General features: G+C 53.9%; 1 protein-coding gene across 1 annotated transcript; it reads left to right on the forward strand.

Annotated features, from left to right (window-relative positions):
• Nucleotides 1-203: 203 nt before the first annotated feature.
• Nucleotides 204-21,831, forward strand: UNC93A (unc-93 homolog A; the record flags this gene model as incomplete). Its single annotated transcript, XM_004278899.3, has 7 exons — nucleotides 204-544; nucleotides 1,463-1,692; nucleotides 3,299-3,424; nucleotides 7,483-7,697; nucleotides 9,566-9,701; nucleotides 10,792-10,923; nucleotides 20,481-21,831. Coding segments are annotated over 7 exons (1,503 nt in total), but the record flags the coding sequence as incomplete, so codon positions are not given.

A 21,831-nucleotide genomic window follows, 5' to 3' on the forward strand; every position in this document is an offset into this window, starting at 1 on the left:
TGCTGGCTCTGCCTCAGGCCTAGCGGGAACCTTGGTCTCCAAGGAGGAGGCTGGAGATGCGCGCGGCCCCTGGCTGCCCTGGCCCCCCGCCTTCTCAGGGATGAGGCAGGGGCTGCGGGAAGCAGGAGGCGTGAGGGCCCCTCTGCCCCAGGCAGGCCACGCTGGCTGCTTCCCCCGCGTCTCCACTTGCTGATTCCCCTTGACCAGAGTTCACTGCAGTCTCCTCCCCTCCCATCCCTCGGCTGGAGGACAGGCCGCCCGCCCAGGCAGCCTGTTGCTGGGGGTCTCCAGGACCTGGAGATGACCCAGACCACCTAGCCCTGGCAGCCGGGCCCCTGACCGGGCTGGCCTTGTCCCCGCAGAGCAGCCTGTACAGCGAGGAGGGCCTGGGGGTGGCGGTGCTCAGCACACTCTATGGCGGGATGCTGCTGTCCTCCATGTTCCTGCCGCCCATCCTCATTAAGAAGCTCGGCTGCAAGTGGACCATCGTCATCGCCATGTGCTGCTACGTGACCTTCACCCTGGGCAACTTCTACGCCAGCTGGTACGCCCACGTTCAGATGCTTCCCGACATTCCCCTCTCGGCTTCTGGGACAGGACGGTAGCGTGGCCTTCTTCCCATGTTTTCCCACCGAGATGTCTCTGTCCCCTCTGCTGGGCCCATGCTCCCCCGACTGCCCATCCTGGCCTCTCCTGAGGCCTCCAGCTTCCCTCCTGGGCCAGGGCACTTTTATGGCCCAGCAACGAGGGGAGAATCTGCCTAAGATGCGGAGGGTGAATTTCAGGGAGACTTAGCAGAATGTGACCTGCGGACCAAACCCCACACCCTCACCCCATCACAGGGAGTGGACGCAGCAGGGCTGGAGCCAGTGCCCCAGGCCGGGCATGAGCTCTACCTGCGCCCTGGGAAAGGGACCCTCGGGGACCAAGCTCTGAGGGCAAGGGCCACGTGCCCTTGTTGCCAGGCATACACTTACCAAGCATCTCTTTGAGGGACACCCCGCTGCCATCCAGGATGTATTGATAGGATGGCTTCACGTCATTCTTTTTCTTGTTACCGTAGAGTTCTCATACAGAATCCTCATGGAGGAGAGCGACAGCTAGACGGATAGGTAGATAGATAGATACGTAGATAGATTGATAGATTGATAGATAATAAATCGTTTCTAACGTACTGCCTTTAGAAATACCTAGAACCCGCCCAGCCTTATTTGTAACCCCAGCTCATTGTAGCTACGTCCAAACACAAAGAAACTGCACTGGCACCGAATTTCACTCTTACAAATGATGCTGAACGAGAAAAGACACAGATTTTTGCGTTCATCTGAGGCTAAGGGGCGACTCTGTCAAGCAGAGCGCCACCAATGACACGGCAGTGCTTCCCTGGGCCAGGCAAGGAGCTTCCTTCTCCCCGAACGGAGGGAAGAGCGGAGGCACCCCATGCCCGCGTTTCATTTCTCAGGTACACGCTGATCCCCACTTCCATCCTGCTGGGACTCGGAGCGGCCCCGCTGTGGTCCGCACAGGGCACCTACCTCACCACCATGGGAAGCACGCACGCAGAGAAGACAGGAAAGCTTGGCAAAGACGTGGTCAGCCAGTATTTTGGCATCTTCTTCCTCATATACCAGTCGTCTGGTGTGTTTGGCAACCTGATCTCGTCTCTGGTGTTCGGCCAGACGCCCACTCAAGGTAACAGGAAGGAAGTGGTGACCGTGGAGGGCCCCTGGTCCCTCTACACACGTCCTCATTCAGGACTTGAGCAGGTGGTCCCGTGAGGCCGCAAGGCATGGCTCTCAGGCTGCCTGTGCCTCAGGGTCACCTGGCCCCCGGCTCTTCCCCAGGCAGTCTGGTCGGGTCTGAGGGTCCGTCTGGTCCACGGGTGCCCCAGGGATTCCAACCCTGGCCTCCCCTGAGCACAGGGGAGCCTGGGGTGCCCTGGGGAAACTTAGGGCCACCGCTCAACTGTGGAACTCGGGTTCACAGAGTCCTTTACTATCCTTCTAGACTAAGAACGGGTCCCATGGATTTATTTTGCCCCTGAATTGATCCATTCACCAGAGTTTTCCTTGTTACACAAAGGACCACTTATCACTTAACAGATCTGAATGGTTGGTGACGATGTTTAATTCATCTGTCTGCCTGACCGCGCTCAGACAGGGCTGCAAAGTGTGGATGTGCCTTATGCCTGCACCCTTTGATGTCTGAGGACTTAGACCAAGGACAGAGGAAATAAATACCTTCAATTCTCACAGGGAATGCATTAATGGGGAAAAATGTTCTAACTCTCCTGCTCTTATCAGGATCATGTCTCTCTGTCTCCGCCCTGATCCTGTTAACCCATGTGAAGTCCCGTGTTTGGGAAACTGTAATAAAAAGTCCATCTCCCCTTTTTGCTCATGTGATGTCATCCCTTGCTAAGTGCATCCACAGAAGGGAACCTTTACGGTGGACAGACACCAATCGTTACTCAGTATTGGAGAAACCGTCAGCAATCAGCCAACAGAAGCTGGGGTGAAGGTTCAGTCTCTGACATGGCTGTGGTGAAGGAGCGAACGGGTTTACTGTTAAAGACATACAGACAAGCGAGCTTCAGTCTCTGCCCAATCATAGGACACAGAATGTGAGGGCTGGAAGGCACTGAGAGAACACTGCAAGTTTTCTCAGCCTTTCTAGGCTTCCAGCCTCCACACGACGAGCTGCGCATCTCACCGGCCAAGGGGACTTTGCAGCACTTTATGTGATAGAATCTGTTTGATGGAAACAATGAAACACTGAGTGTTTTTTCCTCCATGACATCCATCGTCTCTCTCCCGAGATTCTGATGTAGGTCTACTGAGGGTCATTGATCGTTCCAATTTTATTCTTTTAATGGAGAAGAAAGTAACATTCAGAGAAGGTATGCAATAACCTGCCGGAGGTCATGGGACTGGTTCCAGGTGAATCTGAGAGAGAACCCAGTGGGCCTGACACCCAGTCTAATGTACTCTAGTTCTTAATTAATTCCAAAAAGGGGACAAGGTTCAGTTACGTCAAGAATGTAATGTAACAAGTCACCGACATTTATTGCACATTGGTCCAGAGTGTCTTAAAATCAAGTACCCAGACACGTGCCCAATGGGAAAAGCATTCTGGGACACTGGGTCAAACGAGCCCTTATCTCGTGACTCTGACCTATGGTGATGTCTTGTCCTCTGCGTGTCCAGGCTCCTTTTCCCTGGGCATTTTCTTCCTTGTGTACCGTCTCCTGTCAAGTTACCCGTGTCCTCAAAGCACCTCTTTGCTTCCTCCTTCACAGGGGCCATCCCGGAGGAGCAGCTCCTGTCCTGCGGGGCCAGTGACTGCCTCATGGCCACGGCGTCCACCAACAGCACCAACCGTCCCTCCCAGGAGCTGATCTACACCCTGCTGGGCATCTACACAGGTACGTGCTCGGCACCAGGAACCCAGGCAAAGCAAGCCCATCGCCTTCCTGGGTTGAAAGACCACCTGCTCAAGGTATGAATAGTCTCTTCACCTGCAAAAGCCCCACAAGACGCGTCCAGCTGGGCTGTACTCAGCCTTTTCCACATGAAACCGAACGCAGCAGCCTCTGCTGACCGAGGTCTCCTGTGGTGATAGAAGCACTTCACGTCTGCACCATCCAGGCCGTTAGCCATTACGTGCACTTACTTAAATTCTAATTAACGAAAGTAAAATTACTGTTCTGAGCTCACAGCAGCCACGTTCCAAGTGCTGAATGGCCACGCGGAGCGATGGCAGCCCCAGCAAGTGGACCACGGCCTTGGTGGGTTGTGGCTACTCGCGTTCTGAGTACGTCCAGGTGGATTAGGGAGTCCCAAATCCTGGTGTTATCACCTTTTTCCGAGGAGTACATTTGAACGGCTTCTGCTGAGAGGCTGGGTTTGGGCACGGGTCTCCCCAGCACCCGCCCTCGGGCATCGGCAAGGCCTTGGGGCTCCCCCTGCTGGTCACAGGGCAGCGGAAGGCACAGGACGTTGGAAGTTCATGAAAGATGGTTGCCCGAGGGAGTGAACCCCTATGGTTCTTATCCTTAGACGCTCATTTGAATGGAAAATGTTTATGTTAATAGATTTCTAAATGACTTTGCTCTTACAGATGTATCACCACTTTGACGGGCGTACCCTTAGACTAGTTTTGTTGTTGTTACCATTTGAAGAAAATCTAAGGGTATTCTCTGTCATTCTTTTTTTTTTTTTTTTGCGGTACGCGGGCCTCTCACTGCTGTGACCTCTCCCATTGCGGAGCACAGGCTCCGGACGCACAGGCTTAGCGGCCATGGCTCACGGGCCCAGCCGCTCTGCGGCATGTGGGATCCTCCCGGACCGGGGCATGAACCCGCGTCCCCTGCATCGGCAGGCGGACCCTCAACCACTGCACCACCAGGGAAGCCCTGTCATTCTTGAATTCTAGAATCTGTAAAGGTCTTGGACTGTGTCCTTCTTAAAGATCAAGAGTCTGATAGGTATTGGATTTGGTGGGACTGAGTGCAGGACTCCACTGGGAATCAAAGGTCCAGAGGCCACGTGCATGGTCAGTTGGTCTCGCCTGTGAGATAAGTTGCCACCAACACGCCGGTCTCTTTCAAGGTTGCTTCCAAGTCAGAGGTGCCAAGTGAGCCCTTTATGCTACAAGGCAGAGCGAGCGCTGGCAGACGCCAAGCAATGTGCTCGAACTCCTGTGGCCCAGAAACCAGCCAGACAAGACCCTGACTTTCAGTGACCTTAGAGTCCAGATGTGCCTTCAACTAACCAAAATTTGACAGGACGCGTGTTTTGAACAAAGTTCCCAGTTGACATGTAGTTACATCTTCTGGGGAAGTTGCGTTCTAGGGCAGCTTTGATGGGGAGGTGGTACCCAAGCCAGGTGTTGAAGGGTGAGTAGGAGTTTACCAGGCAGAGAAGGGGACGTGAACAACACTGAAGGCGGAGAAGCCCCAGAGGGAGCCAGAGTGGCTGGAGGACAGGGGCCTGGAGGGGGCAGAGGAGCCAGAGACGGGCGTGACCAGCGGTGGCCTTGAGTCTGGACGCGCACTTATTTGTCTTGTAGACAGATTCTCGTGTTAGTTTAGTGTGGGCGTGAGAAAAACTGCGGACAGAGAAACCAGTGCAGGGGCGATACAGTGACCCAGAAGACGAAGGGGAGTGAGGACGGTGTGCAGAGCGAGGGAGGGGCGGCTCAAGAGTTAGAGTGACAACTAGCAAGACTGGACACGGGATATGGGAGCGATGGGCCGACATTCTGTTTGGGAAACGTTCAGCCTGACGTGAGGGCAGAACAGTGTGTCCCCTGGGCAGTTAGGGACCTTCCACAGAGGTCCTGGTTCACAGAGAATCCAGCCGCCTAAGTCCAGACGTTTATGTAAAGCAGGGACCTTGCAGACGTCATACGGGGAAACTCTCTTAGTATCTGGATCCTGGTTCGCAGGGCTTCACACCCTTCTTCCTTCAAGCAAGGCCATGTTACCACAAAGACAAAAGAAAATTATAAAAAACAGAACTAAAATAAGAAAGGAGAAAAACAGACCAAAGCAAAGAGAGCACCATCTCCCTGGAGTAATTTTCTAGGACTCCTGAGCTCTGCCCTCACGAGGCAGCGTATTAGCCCTACCACCAGCAATCGCCCAGTCCATGCCCCTGCAGATGGCCCTGGACCAAGGGACCCTCTGGACACGCGTCTGTGTCCTGGTGAACATGTGGCTTCTAGTCCTACCCCCGGCCACCGCCGCTGCATCTCAGCCCCTGTCCCGGGGAAGCTGTGTCCTGGGGCTGCTCCAAGCTCAGGCCGGGGAAGGAGCTGTGGCAGGTGGTGGGTGTTCACGGCCAGCTGATGTGCCGGTTTGGAGGAGCGCCTGCGTGTGCTGACTTGCTTTGACAGTTAAGTGGGAATCATGACCCCAGAGGACGTCAGTGCCATTGTGAAACGTCTGCGGACAAGAGTCCGGCCTCATAAACTTGGTCACCAGGTTGAGTTACCGTGAAATGGGGGAGGGGACCAATGCTTAGCCAGGAGGAAAAGTAGCTGAATTACAGAGATGAAGCTTAGACGTAAAGTGGTGCTCCTCAGCATGGAAATGTGTTTATTAACTACGGACTTCTCTGGGACGCGTGGGGGGACTGGTTTTACCATTTCTCGGGCAATTTGGAGGAGGGCTGACTTGGTAAGCCTCACCGTTCCAGTACGGCTCAGGCAGCTACGCCACAGTGAGGGGCGAGCCTGCTGCCTTGGGCGTCTGTGGCTACAAGAGATGGAAGAATAGCAGACAAGGTTGGGGACCAGTAAAGACACAGAGTGGCTCAAACCCTCTTTAAAGGGTGACGGGTCAAAGCCAGCAATGAGCGATAAAAACTGTTCTGAAGTGTCCCCGATCCCACCAGGGAGAAGAAAGACCACCACTGGTCCTGAGTTCATCTGTAGATCCCAAACCACGTGTATCATTATCATGGTAGATGGAAGAACAGTAGAGACATAAGAAATGACAAAGGGCCCTCGGCCTCAGTGAGGGAGCGAAAAGGTGTCCACGTAAAGAACAGGAAGATTAAACAGACATTTGTTCTCCCTCGAGAGACAGGAAGGTGGGTTCGTGGCAGAGAAAGAGATCTCGTCATTACCTTCTGGAATCATGAAAGTACAGGATATCCCCTCAAGCATGAAAGGAATAGTTGTCTTGAGTCATTTTTTGATAGATCCCCTGTTCACATGGTCCCAAATACAAATATTGTAAAAGGGAAAATCCCCCTCTCACCGCCACCCAGCTTTCCCGCAGCCTTAGACAACCCACATAGTCTTTAATTCTTAGACACACCTACCGCACGTCTAAACAAATATGTCTTTATGCCCCTCCTTGTCCAAACCAAATGGGAGCACAGTAGACTCCCAGCTCTGCACCTGGCTTTTCCTTTCAGCCATTTGTCTTGGGGGGAAATGTCCCATCTCAGTATGCAAAGAGCTCCTTTCCTTTCTCCAAACGCATCATCCCACTGGGGTTGGGAGATACCCTAATACGTGCAGTTCCTACCACAGGACGTTTGGATGAAGAGATTTGGGATGAACATGAAGAGAAGCCAATGGTAACTTTCCTGGCGGGACCCATAACCCTGAGAAGGGAGCCTAGCTGTTGGTAGAAATTACTTTGAGGATTCTGACGAGAGAAATGGCGCATGGTTAAGGGCCCTGAGGACCTCGGGGGTCTCTCCCCAGGTGTCTGTGTTTCCCGTCACCTGCTCTGTGGGTGAGACAGCCCGACAGTCACAGAACCAGCACACGAGGATCGAGGCAACGTGTGTGGCCTCCGAGTCCACAACAGGGGTCAGGGGCTCAGCCTGCCTCCGTCACCTGAAATGTGGATCTGAAACCGACCCTCCGTTTCGAGAGGAGGAGGAAGTGAGGAGATGAGTCCGCGTGCGCAGTGCCACTGGAGCCCGTCACAGCAGCCTGTCCCCCCCTCCCCTGTCCTTTCAGGGAGCGGCTTCCTGGCGGTCCTGCTCATCGCCGTGTTTCTGGAACCCATAAAAGACGCTCAGCAGGAAAGTGAGGGAGAAAAGCAAGCGTCACCGTTCTGGTCCACTTTGCTGTCGACGGCCAAGCTGTTCAGAGACAAGCGCCTCTGCTTCCTGGTCCTGCTGCCGCTGTACAGCGGGTTCCAGCAAGCCTTCCTGGCCGGCGACTACACGCGGGTAGGCGACGAGGCCGGCGGGGCCGGCACGGGGTCCGGGGCTGCGCTGGGTCCTTCCCGGCCCAGGAGAGCCGCCGTGTGGTTAGGACATCAGCCCACCTGGGGACACCCCTCACCTGAGATGTGTTTTCAGGGAAAGGACCAAAGCTGCTCCGGAGTCATCGCAGGGACACTTACTTGCCTGCATCTCACCCTGTGTCCTCATTTTAGAGTGAAAAATAGGGAAAACCATGAAATCCACAAATAACACTGAAATTCCTTATTACCTAGTTTTTTAAAAATTTTTATTTTATATTGGAATATAGTTGATTTACAATGTTGTGTTAGTTTCAGGTGTACAGCAAAGTGATTCAGTTATACATATACACGTATCTATTCTTTTTTAAATTTGTTTCCCATTTAGGTTATTACAGAATATTGAGCAGAGTTGCCTGTGCTATACAGTAGGTCCTTGTGGGTTTTCTATTTTAAATATAGCCGTGTGTACGTGTCGATCCCAGACTCCTAGTTTATCCCCCCACCTTTTCCCTTTGGTAACCATTTTTTTTCTAAGTCTTTGAGTTCGTTTTGTAAATAAGTTCAGAGGTATCTTTTTTTTTAAATTCCACATATAAGCAATATCATATGATATTTGTCTTTCTCTGTCTGACTTACTTCACTTAGTATGATAATCTCCAGGTCCATCCATGTTGCTGCAAATGGCATTATTTCATTCTTTTTAATGGCTGAGTAATATTCCATTGTATATATGCAACACATCTTCTTTATCCATTCCTCTGTTGATGGACATCAGCAGGTTGCTTCCATGTTCCATCGCCACCCCAGCTCCCTCCCGGGAAGGCTTGCCAAATGGGCCAGATAAAAGGCAGGGTAAAAATCTGAATTTCAGGTAAACCACCAATATCTCTCAGTATAAGTATGGTCCTGAGTATTTGGACACCCAAGAGTTTCTTTGGCAGCCCTACTCTTAGGACAGTCCTGTTGGGGTCTTGGAGTTTCAAAGAATGAAGACAGAATGACAAACAGTCCCCCCGCTATCCAGATGCAAGGGGCCTCCTAGCCTGTCTCCTGTCTGTCCCCAACCCTGCCCCCGAGTCACGGCAGGAGCGCTTCTTCTCATCTCTATGGAGATTCCCTTCCTGTTCCTTCCATCTTCTTCTTTTTTATTAAGACTTTATTTTCTTAGAGCAGTTTTAGGTTCACAGCAAAACTGAGCGGAAAGGACAGAGAGTTCCCGCACACCCTCTGCCCCCACACGGGCACATCCTCGCCCGCTGCCCACCTCCAGAGGGTCCGTTTGTTACAACTGAGGAACCTACCTGGATACATCGTCATCACCCCGAGCCCACAGCCTACCTGAGGGCTCGTTCTTGGTGCTCTACATTCTCAGGGTTTGGACAGGTGCATAATGACATGAAGCCATCATTATGGTGTCATTCAGAGGAGTTTCAAGGCCCTAAAAATCCCCTGAGTTCTGCCTGTTCATTCCCCGGCTCTGTCCTCACCCAGCTGTCTTATAGGCAGGATGGGAAATGACCCACACCAGCAAGAAGAGTTCAGATTCGCCCCTGTATAAATAACATACGGTACAGATACGCGGGGAGAAGTCTGCCAGGCAGCCATGCAGAGCGTTCCCTGTTAGTTCTTACTCAGAGGAGGGTTTTCCTTACAAGCACAGGCGTTCTCCACCCTGGGAGCTGGAGGCCAGCTTCGCGGGCCAGCTTAGCGGGCCAGCGGTCACAGGGCAGAAAGCGTTTTAGCATGGGCTGTATCCCCGGATCAAAGTGAACCCCCAAACCGCAACTTCCGAGCTCAGCCCTGGAGCAGGCCTGAGGCAGCGCAGGTGACTGGCCTGTGCTTCTCCCCCAGTCCTACATCACCTGCGCCCTGGGGATCCAGTTCGTGGGCTACGTGATGATCTGCTTCGCAGCCGTCAACGCACTGTGCTCCGTGCTGTATGGGAAGCTGGCCCAGTACACAGGCAGGACTGCTCTCTTCGCGCTAGGTAGGTGGACCGTGGACGCACAGTGGACGCACTCCTGGGGCAGGTCTGGCTCCACTGCGGGCGATTAGAGCGTGTGTGATGAGGGCCAGGGTTGGGGTAAGGACGGGGTTTGGTGCAGGTACAGAAACGGGGCCCACACCCGCAGTGGGGGCCATGGGGTCAGGCAGGAGACAGGGAGCCTTCCAGAAGGAGGAGATCTGTGTTCACGTGGTGGATGAAGCTGGTCTTCTAAACGGGCATCACCTTCTATTTTTCTTGAGGGAACAGGAAGGATCAGAGACAGCGTGAATAAGGAGAAATGAGGGTGTTAAGGAGACAGCTACCTGGTGGCCCGGTCAAGGCCCAAAGGGTCTGTGGTGAGGGAGCAAGAGGGAGGGAACACATTAACCATTGGTCAGTGCTCACTGGGGGCCAAGTAATTTGCTTTATATCGAGGAGAGAACAGAGAAGCAGAGTAACTTGCCCAAGGTCACACAGCCTCGGAGAACCCAGGATGCACCTGCTGTTTCTGCTCCTTGGCAGTCCCTGAGGGTCATAAGCTGCTCTGTTCCCACACTCGAGGGACATCACAGCGTCTGCAGAATCACAAGGCCAGGGCTTAGGGCTTATTATGATAAAGTCAGGAGGAATGAGGAAGCTCTCCCCCAGCCTCTCCCTCCTTGTCCTGTTTGGAAGCCCCAGCTCCCCGGCTGGGGCATCCCTTCCCGTCCCCTCCTCATGCCCCCTACTCAATGAGAAGCAGGGGTCCCACCACTCGCTCCTAATGAAGAAGCCCTTCTCTCTCCCACTCTGAAGCCCCATAATCTGGGGACCCCCTCTGCCCAGCAAGGCGACACTTGCCTCTAAGACACAGAGGTGTGTCACCCCCAGGCCCCCCACCCGATGATGTGCAGGCCAGAGGTGGACGGAATCGCACCCCTGCCAGGCGTGCCCTGCATTTCACCTTCAGTCTCCGTGTGCCACGTTAAACCCACCTGAAGAAATCAGTCTGGATTATTTCAGGAACATCATTCCCGCCTGGAAGCAAATGGTCAGAAGACTCGTCCTGTAGCACAGAGTGTCTGAGAGAAGCCCCTTTCCCCGCTCACAGGTGCCGTGACCCACCTGTCTTGCATCATCGCCCTCCTGCTGTGGAAGCCTCACCCCCGCCAGCTGCCTTTGTTCTTCGTATTTCCGGGCCTCTGGGGCGCGGCCGACGCCGTCTGGCAGACACAGAACAATGGTGAGTGCCCGGCACAGAGCCATTCCTGCTCAGGTGGCCCCGCCTTGGCCAGTCATGGGGGGACACGTGGTGGGTGGAGGGCCCCCCAGGGGGACGCGGTGACATGTGCAATAAGGGCAGTGGAGCGGGGACCACACAGGCGGGAGGGCTCCAGTTCCACACTGGGGATTTGCAGTGCTTTCTCTGAGCGTCTACTCACATCCATGATGTCCATGAAGTGTGCAGCTTTCTTTCCTGAGATGATGGTTCCTTCGTGGCTCCCCCCTGGAAGAGCTGGTCTGAACAGAACAGCCGCTCTCAGCTGAGGTTGGGGACAGGCGGAAGCGCTTACAGGTTACCGGGACAACGTCCCTGCAGTGGCTCTAGGGCTTGGGGGGGGGGTGTCAGTTTTCGGGAGAACGGAGTTAAGGGCGGGAGGGTGAGCAGAGGCTTCACCGTGGGGGCCACGCCCGCGTGGGCTCCTGGCGGATAGTCCTCCAAGCAGCGGGGAGCCTGGGGGAGGCAGGGAGCTGGGGGGGCCGGGGGGGGCGGGGGGGGGGAGCCGTCTCTGTCGCTTTAGCGCCGCCACAGGACTCCACAGGCTGGGGGCTTGTGAACAGCAGACATTTACCGCTCAGAGCTCTGGGGCTGGACGTCCAGGGGGAAGGCATCGCAGATTGGGCGTCTGGAGGGCTGGTTCACAGAGGCTCTCTCTTGCCGTGTCCTCACGTAGAGGCAGGGGCGAGGGGCCGATCTGCGGCCCCTTCGCAAGGGCACTGACCCCTCCCGGAGGGCCACACCCCCCGACCTCGCCCCTCCCAGAGGCCGTCGCCTTGGGGTTTCAGACACTGAGAGGAGAGGCTGGCTGGCCCGAGGTAGGGCCGACGTACCGCTGAAGGGTCCACTTTCACTCAGCACTGGTGGAAGCAGCAGCAAGGGTTTGGGGGGGAGGCTGGCAGGGTCACTGCTGCCATGACCCAGGGGACGGTGCGGACCCACCGGGAGGTGGAGGGCAGGGGCGGGGCTGGGAAGGAGGCCGAGGGGCGGAGCTTCTGGACGCAGGGACTCAGTGGTCCCGGCTGGGCGTCGGGATCCCCAGGCTGAAGGCGGCATACGAGCCCACAGACCTGGACGCATCAGCTGAGGGGCTTGGCTTGAGCTTGAACACGACACAGAGAGGACTCCGGCGGGGGGACCCAGCACTGAAAAGGGGCTGTTTGGGGCGCGTATCACTTACAATTATTTCAGGCTGCGCCGCACGGCACGCGGGATCTTAGCTCCCCTGCCAGGGATTGAACCTGGGCCGCCGTAGTGGGAGTGCTGAGTCCTCACTACTGGACCGCCAGGGAAGTCCCTCTCGTAGGATTTTAGATTCAGACTGAAGGGCTGTGAGGGGAGGGGCCAGAAAAGGAGCCCCTGGCCGGGAGGGGAGGGGTACCCTTTCTTTGGAACGCGGGGGAAGGCAGGCAGAAGGAAGGATACGGGCCCTTTGTCACCACGGGGAAAGGAGTTCATTCCCGCCTGAGACACGTGGCTTCCTAGAGAAGCCACAGCTGGCGACGACCTAACAGAGGGTCTTCACCGCGAGCCGGCCGTCAGTCCTGCGAGGATTCGTCCGCGGATGTAGGCCAGCCGGGCGGCATCACCCTCAGCGCACCGCCCCCTGCAGAAGCGCGGCCACCGGCCCGGGCCTGGGGCGGAGCGGGACTCGGGCCCGGAGGTCCAGCCGCAGCCTCGGCTGACGCTGCAGAGAGGGCGGGTGAGAGGCGAGGCGGGCAGAGCCGCTGAGGGCAGGGGGGCCCCCGCCAGCGCAGGGGAACTGGAGAGCTGCCCTCAGGCCGCCGAGAGCTGTGTGCGTGGCCAGTGCTGTCCGGCACCCTCGGGGGCCCTGCACCCCGACACGGCGGCCACCAGACGTTCGACAAAGGCCTCAGAGGCCAGGCTGTGGACGTGAGGGACACGGGAGAGGCAGGCGGGGGGCATCAGGGGAAGAAGTCCCGGCAGCCCCGAGTGCATGGGGAGCTGGACGGCCGGAGCCAGGCCTGGGCTGGAGGCTCAGGGTTCAGACTGTGGTGCAGGGAGCTCTTCCCTGGGCTGCAGTGGGTGGGAGTCCGGGCCGCCCACGGAGGGTGGGAAGGGAGTGGCCGCAGCCCAGGAGGAGACGTCCAGCCGAGGCCCAGGGAGGCCTCCTGTGGACGCAGGCTCCCCGCGTGTCAGGAGGCGCCCTGGGTTGGCAGGTTGGCGGCATGTCCTGCCAGGGGATGAGCCGTAGCTGACTGGGTCTGGGGGAGAGACCACGGGAGAGAGGGGAGAAGGGGGCTGGCGGGCGGCCCATGGAGGACACGGAGGGCGGCTTGAGTTCTGTGTGACCTAATGGGACGAGGGCTGAGGGCGGGAACCCTTGGCCCTGAGTTTCCCGAACCACCTACGGCCCTGGCCCCGGGCGGGAAGGGTCGGAGGCCCCAGGAGGTGAGCCATCTACACAGCCGGCATCCTGCAGATGCGTGAGCCCAGGGCCCCAGAGGTGAATCTGGCTCAGAAGAGAGCCTCTTCCTTTGGAAACACCACCCACCATTCAGCCCTTATCGGGGAAACACCCGGGACTGGAAACTGGGTCAGGCCAGTCCACAAACAAGCCACAGGCCAGCGTTTCCAGGGACAGGAGAACAGGTACACGTGACCTCACCCATGGTGGACTCAGTACTCCAGGACGGCCTCTCCTTACTATCTTATCTGTTGCTGGCTTATGAAACAGCTGAAAACATCACTGAACAAACCCCGTGCTGTTGGAACCAAGGGGTTTGGGTTTCACAATCTTGGCAGGAGGCTCTCCTGAAGTTCTGAACCAGGTGACAAAGGTGTGTGAGGCTCAGTGCCGTAATCTGGTGTGTTTGGACAAAGGTCAGTTGGTGGAAGCAATGACAAACTAGTCTCAGGCTGGGCTGCGATGTTGCTCAACAGAAGAAATACTTAATCGGTAGGGGAAAGGTACACAGACACCGCGCTAGCTTTTCTTGGCCGTGCAGACTTCTAAACGAGTGCAGGTCACAACTTCCCCCGTAGGAATCTTAGGCATTTTCCCCAGGGAGCATCAGGAGAGAACTGCTTTCAACATCCCAGAGGAGGTGTGAAAGACGCCCACTGTTTTACTGAACAGTCCAAATGCTTCTGCCGTCTTGCTTTCTAATTAGCTGACATCTCTGAGTTCCCTTGAATTTTTTACAGTATTTACACATTAGAAGTCAGCAGCCACGCAATAGTCCATACGATAATTCCTTAGGTGTTTCAAATGATTGCAAATAAAATGTTTGGTTTTCTTTCTCCCTGAGATATAGGAGTAATTGCTTTAACTCTCCTTTTCTTTCCACGGACATGAGAGACCGTCAGGCAGAGCCTGTCAAAATTGTGCAGAGTTACATGAGGTCCAGTGAATAACTTGGATAAAGACCTCCTTGAATAAGGAATGCTAATTTAAAATGAATTATTTCTGTCTTTTTGTTCAGATCAAAAGTAATTTGTTTCAAGGAAAAATCAGTTGCTGGGGAAGACTGTTGTTTTCGTGTACGACTTGAGAATTTCTTTCGGCGTCTATACTGGCGATCGTCTTGGCTATAGGAGGGATGCTTTAATGACTGAGTTCCCTGCAGGCTGGCTCCACCAGGCTCTCTCGGGCTCACCACCCTGCAGCGTGGTCCATCCATACCGTCTCTGTATTTTCAAAAACTGGAAATTTTGTGTAGCTTTCGCCACCTCCCAAGACCAGCTCTCTCTCATTTTTGCTTTTTCAATAGCGAGTTGGATTTCTAATCCTATTCTCCCTGAACGTGTCTCTCTTCTAAGAAGATCCGTGAGCCACATACTTCCCTGGTTAATGAGACTGGATACAAGTCAGTACAATTCAACCCTCCTTTTCAGTCATCACCTCTCAGTTTACAAACATTGTTACAGTTCTCCAGTTTAGAGGCAAATCAGGGGCGGGAAGCATCCAAGCCCCCCCCCCGCCCCGCCCCCCCGCCCCCCCGCCCCGCCCCCCTCCTGGGGCAGAACCGTGCTTCTCGCTGCCCATGTTCACACTGGGCTCCGGGGATCCCTCCGGCCGTTGGAGCCAGTGACCTGGGCGGCTTTCTGTTTATCCGCCCTGACAGTTCACGAAAGGTGGGTACCGTTGCCATGGCAACCCTTGCGCGCGCCAATGCCTGCACTTGAGATTCAGAATGTCTGGCCTAAAAATACTCTTTTGCCCTGTCAACCACCAAAGGGGCTGTTTTCAGGTTGATAAACTCAAAAAGCCTGTCTTCTCTTACATGTCCAGTTCATGTATCCTGTCTTTTCCAAACAAACAATACTCATTCACATCCTGTCATCCGACGACAGGGGTCAGCATCCGGTCACTTCCACCTGGTGCCTTTCCCAGGTCAGGCTGCAAGCAGGCTTTTCTCTTCCTTTTTCTTTTGGAATAATCTTAGATCAACAGGAAAGTTGCCAAGACAGTACAGAGCTCCCATATACTGTTCACTCTGTTTCCCTTAACTCGAACATCGTACAGAACTGAGTACATTTGTCAAAACCAAGAAACTAATATTGGTACATAACGAAGCTTCAGACTTCACTCAAATTTCTCCAGGTTTCCCCCGCACCATCCTCTGTGTGCTCCCGGATCCCAGGCAGGCACCGCGTTACACGTAGCCAGCCCATCTCCTTTGTCTGGTCTGTGCCAGTTTCTCAATTTTCTTTGTTTTTGATGACCTTGACTTTTGGAGAATACTGATCAGGTGTTTTGTAGACTGTCCCTTAATTTGGGTTCATCTGATGTTTTCTCATAATTAGGCTATAGAGCTAAGGGTCTGGGGGAGGAAGACCCCAGAGCGAAGCGCCTTTCTCGTCACATTGATCGGGTTACAGGACAGCACATGACTGGTCATTGATGCTGTGGACCTTGATCGCTGGTCCAGCCAGGGTCTGGCTCCTCCCACGCAGAGGGCTACTCTTCCCTTCCACTGCCAGTTCTTTGGAAGCCAGTCACCAAGGCTACGATTCAGGGGGAAGTAATTACCCCTCACCTCCTGGAAGAGGCGTGTGTACGTGCATTAGGTATAGTTCTTCTAGGACGAACATTTGTCCCTTCTCCCCAGTTTATTTAGCTATTTACTCAAAAGTTTGTCTACATCAGTATGGGCTCATGTATTTGTGGTATCCTTTGGGTTACAATCCAATGCTACGTTACTTACTCCTTTGTTCTAATTGTTCCAACTTTGGCGACTGGGGTCTTTCCCGTTGGCACCTGTGTCCTTTCGACTCGCCCCCCCCCCCACCGCTACCTATTTTGGGTTTTTTTAGTACCTCCTCACTGTTAGGCACTCCAGAATAGTCTAGGCTCATCTGGTAACTCCTGTGCCAGCCCTAGATTAGCCATTTCTCCAAGGAGCCTGGGTGTGTTTTATTGGAGAATGGTATTAGGAAGTAAGATCCGAGTGCTGGGTGTGCTCATTGCTACTGAGATGACACCGTTTCTAGGCACTCTCAGTGGACAGAGCGAGGAGATGGGCATAGGCTTACTGGCCCATATATATACACACACATCTATTTATTTCTGTATCTGCATATCTATCTATCTATATCTATCTATAAAATAAGGCTGAACTCACACTGACGTCCCAGCACACAGGCTCATTCTATCACCCCCTTCTCACCCGCTATCCCACTGCTGATCTGTAACTTCTTTCTTTGACCGTGAGAAACCCAGTTTCCACTCTGTATACCACATTGCTTATTTGTTCAATCCTAGCTCACATGTAATTTCAGAGTTGTTGAACTATTGCTTTGAGACTACTTCTCTTTTTCATGTCTTTCCCTTCTGCCCTCCATGTCCTTAACGGTTGGAATTTGACACAATTAATGTGCTGCCTTCTTTACGTTTGGATTAAAATAGGAAACAGATCATTAGTAATTTCCCCAAAAGCCTGACTTTAATTATGACTGGTTCCGCCCTCTTCTCCTCAGGCTGGGCCATATTCCCAAATGGGGGCAAATGGAGTCCCCCAGACTCCCTTTCTCTGCGTTTTCTTAGACGGCAATTCCGGCTGCTGACATCAGCCTTCTGCAGGCCATGATCCAGCCTCTCCTGGACACAGCCATCTGAGGAGGGGGCAAGGGAGGGGTCCTTCCCTCTTGTCCAGCTGTCACACGTCTTCTTCCGTCTCTGTCATTCATCCAGAGGCACAGCCAGCTTCCCACAGACTTCTGGGTTCCAGGTCCTCCCGGTGAGGGCCCCTCCTGCCTCCCAAACTGCTGAGCTGTTCTGCACGCGAGGCTGTGAGCTCACAGCCACTCGACCTCTCTTCCCTGCGGGTGGATCCCCTCACCAGGGTCACAGTTCAGAATCAGACTCACAGAATGGCGAGTTCTTCATTTGGCATTTAAGGCCCTGGGGGCCCAGAAAGTTTAAGTTTATGGGAAAACCTCAGGAAGCTGAGGATCCCATAGCCACTTAAAAGGCTGAACTGACCTTGAACCAGAACTTGCCCAGGAGAGAGTGGGCAGTGGGTCCCTTATCCTGGAGCACAGTGGTCTATAATTGTCACGGCCTAAACTTAACCTTGAAATCGCCTAAAGACCCCAACCTATAGACCAAAAACGTTGACTTAAAGCTAGATTTGGCTGTGTTACTGGATTTTCAGAACGTCAGGGTGCATTTGTCAGGAACCACAACCCGCTAAGGAAGCAGCTGGACCTTTTTGCCGGAGAACAGGACAGAATCCACCCCTTGTAGCCACAGTGTCACCTTGATCTTCTTCTCTAGCATCTTGTTTTTAGGTCCTATTTTAGAGTCACCCTCAGAAGAAAGACAAGAGACCTTGAAGTAATCTCAGAAGTTAAGTCCCAGGGTGTGGTTATTAGGTTCTCTTTGTGCATTCACTTCCATTAGAGAGGGTACTTTGCAGACTCCACACAAGAAGCACACCTCCTTCTGAATGTTCCAGACAGCCTCCAGTTTTCCCAAATAGGCATGTGTTGTTTAAAATGTGTATCTTATGTCATATCTTATATCTGCCTGATGGACCCCGCCCTGAGCGGTTCCTGTGCAGATGGACATCTGAGTAACCAAATGCCAAGGGGCGTCTCCTGGGCGCTGACATTTCCAGGCAGGGCTGCAGGAGACCTTGCTGCTGCCCTCAGACCTTTCCCCCCAGTGCTGGAGGGGCCCCTCCCCGCTACAAGCCTCCCCTCGCCTGTTCTAAACGCGGGGGAGAAGGGGAGGGGTAGAAGGAAAGGGGCAAAGTTAAAGGAACAGAATGAAAAATGAATATGTGCATGAAAGTTCCGTCGTCCGCTCTCCCCACCACAGCTGCTCGCCCTGTAGGCGGGACAGTTTTGAGGACACGCCCACCGCCCTGCGGACTGCGCTGCCTCTGGGAATGAAGGGCTCCGGGTGCAGATTCTGTCTGGTCCCGCTGGGCTCGGGGCTGTCTGCCCATCCCCCCCGCTCTGGAGCCCACGCTTGACATTTTGGTTCACGCATTATCTGACCCACATGCAAAGGGGGTGCCTTGGCCCGTGCCGTGCTGTGTGTGGTCACGTGTCCTTTGTTACCTGAACTGCCTCACCAGCGTGGGCTTTTGGGTTGTAAGGGGAAGGGGAGAAAAGGAAGCAGCAGCTCTCCCCCCAGGACTGCCCACCGTTTGCTTGGGTTACTGTTTATCCTCTGAGAGGTGTGCTGACCCGCAGAACGTGCTGACACTGCAGGACGTGCTGACACTGCAGGACGCGCTGACACTGCAGGACGTGCTGACGCTGCAGGACCGGGCTCAGCGTTTTGCCACTTCATGAGTCACCATCCACCCATGCGTCCACTCAGTCATTCAATAAGGATTTTCGCTGACACTGGGTTGCGCGGGAATTATCATTCCAGATAAGATGGGTTCCTGCCTCAGGGAACCCACGGCCTAGCAGAGGACAGGGGGACGCAGGGCAAGTCCATCAGCCAAAGTGGTAGGCGTGGTGACCAGGCAGCTCCGGGCAGTGCAGCAGGACATCGGCCGGGATGCTCAGGCAGGTCCCCCTGTTGAAAACTTTCCCTTCCTAAGTGTCCACCTTCCAGACATACTGCTGCCTCGCTCACGTCCTGGGGATGGGGTTGATTCCCGTTCGGCGAAACTTTCCCACACTGCAGACAGGAACAGAAAATCATTTCCCTTCACCTAGAAGCATTATCAGACTGTACTAGTTCGCGAAGGCTGCCACGACAAAATACAGCAGAAATGGAGACTTGAGGTCTGAGATCCAGGTGCGGCAGGGCTGTTCCCCTGAGGCCCCTCTCCTGGGCGTGTACTCGGCCATCTTCTCCCCGTGTCCTCATGTGGCCGTCCCTCTGTGCATGTCTGTGTCCTGACCTCCTCTTCTTATATGGACACCTCTTATATAGTCACACGGGATTAGGACCCACCCTGATGATCTCCTTTAACTTGATCACCTCTCTACAGGCCCAACTGCAAATACAGTCACACTCTGAGGTCCTGGGGGCCAGAACTAGCACATGTGGATTTGAGGGACACAGTTCAGCCCCTATCACAGACTCAGGTCATTTCTCTCCCAAACCTTCAGACAACCACCCAAGGGCAGAAAGAGAAAGACAAATACCGTATGCTAACACATATATATGGAATCTAAGAAAAAAAAAATGTCATGAAGTACCTAGGGGTGAGACAGGAATAAAGACACAGATCTACTAGAGAATGTACTTGAGGATATGGGGAGGGGGAAGGGTAAGCTGGGACAAAGAGAGTGGCATGGACATATATCCACTACCACACGTAAAACAGAGAGCTAGTGGGAAGCAGCCGCATAGCACAGGGAGATCAGCTTGGTGCTTTGTGACCACCTAGAGGGGTGGGATAGGGAGGGTGGGAGGGAGGGAGATGCAAGAGGGAAGAGATATGGGAACATATGTATATGTATAACTGATTCACTTTGTTATAAAGCAGAAACTAACACACCTTTGTAAAGCAATTATACTCCAATGAAGATGTTAAAAAAAAAAACCACCCAACGGGGTTTGAGTCCCTTCATCAAGAACTCGGTGTGGGGCGGTCTCACTCGGAGGCTTCACCTGGCTGAACGCTCTTACCCCTAAAGTCTCCAGGAGGGGAAGGAAAGGCCCACACAGTGGTGATCCCCTTGCCCTGCGGCAGGCACCAAAAACCCCACGGTTGAATAACTTAAGTACTGTGCACTTCCCCTAAGTGCAGGAATGAATGGCCTTCCCCCTTCTCGCCTTCATCTACGCGGGTCCCACCTCTCGGCCTTGCTTTTCTTACCCGCAAAGCTCGGGCTTGGGCCGCGCCCCCTACGGTGCTAACTTTCATCCGTTCTGTTTCTTGTATCTACGGTGGCTCTTCACTGCTAGAGAACGTCACCTGACTTGCTATCATCCACAGCGTGAAATAATTCCAGTTTTTACAAAGGAAGGTCCTGGTTTTATTGGGAAAACTGGGCCGTGGGGAAGTTGCATATTTCCGGTAACGATCAGAGAGGTCGTTTGCGGTTTTACAGCCACATTTTCACCCGTCTCCCCCCTGCAGCTCTTTTCGGGGTCCTGTTTGAGAAGAACAAGGAGGCCGCCTTTGCCAGTTACCGCCTGTGGGAAGCCCTGGGCTTCGTCAGCGCGTTCGGATACAGCATGTTCCTGTGTGTCAGCGTCAAACTCTACGTCCTCCTGGGCGTCCTGAGTCTGGCCATGGCGGCATATGGAACGGTCGAGTATCTGGGGTCCAAGAAGGTGGCCAGGCTGCGCACCGAAGAGCAGACAAAACCAGCTGAGGAAGGAGTAACACAGACAGAATGTGAAGCAACAAACCCCACGGTGGATGAACCCAGAGCGTATCAGCGGGAGAGTTTTACCTGAAGATGCCTCAGAGTTTATAGTGGATTCTTTACGACTACTTCAACATTTCATTTTTTACGTGAATTTTTTTTTCTATTTTATCAAATTTTTCAGTCCACCCTCTCATCCATAGAGATCCAGAGTATATGTGAAAGATATAAACTCAGGGTACAATCAGCCACTCGGAACTTGCCTAGAATCATGGGGGTAACAGCTGATGCTTGTTTTTGTTGTTGTTGTTAAGAATTGGAACGCTGCTTAAAAAATGCAGCCCAGGGCTTCGCTGGTGGCGCAGTGGTTAAGAGTCCGCCTGCCGATGCAGGGGACACGGGTTCGTGCCCCGGTCCGGGAAGATCCCACACGCCGCAGAGCGGCTGGACCCGTGAGCCATGGCCGCTGAGCCTGCACGTCCAGAGCCTGTGCTCCGCAACGGGAGAGGCCACAGCAGCAAGAGGCCTGCGTACCGCAAAAAAAAAAAAAAAAATTGCAGCCCAACACCATCATTTTACAAACAGGTAAACTGAGGTCCAGGCAAGTCAGTGACTACCTCTGAGAGTCAGTAAGTGACAAAGCCAGACTAGGGTTTATGTCTCTTGAAACTTATAGAGTATGAGTTTCTAAATAAATGCAATTACATTATGGACTTGACTCTTGTCCACATACTTTGGACACACACACACACACACAACTCATCACATTACCCTGTTGTAGACCATTGGAGACAACAGACAAAAGTAATTTCCAGGGCTTCCCTGGTGGCGCAGTGGTTAAGAATCCGCCTGCCAATGCAAGGGGCATGGGCTCAAGCCCTGGTCTGGGAAGATCTCACATGCAGCGGAGCAACTAAGCCCGTGTGCCACAACTACTGAGCCTGTGCTCTAGAGCCCACGAGCCACCACTACTGAGCCTGCGTGCCATAACTACTGAAGTTCGCGTGTCCAGAACCCGTGCTCTGCAACAAGAGAAGCCACCACAATGAGAAGCCCGCGCACCGCAACGAAGAGTAGCCCGCACTTGCCACAGCTAGAGAAAGCCTGCACACAGCAACA

The sequence above is a fragment of the Orcinus orca genome, chromosome 12, assembly GCF_937001465.1.
Source record: "Orcinus orca chromosome 12, mOrcOrc1.1, whole genome shotgun sequence".
NCBI classification, from domain to species: Eukaryota; Metazoa; Chordata; class Mammalia; order Artiodactyla; family Delphinidae; genus Orcinus; species Orcinus orca.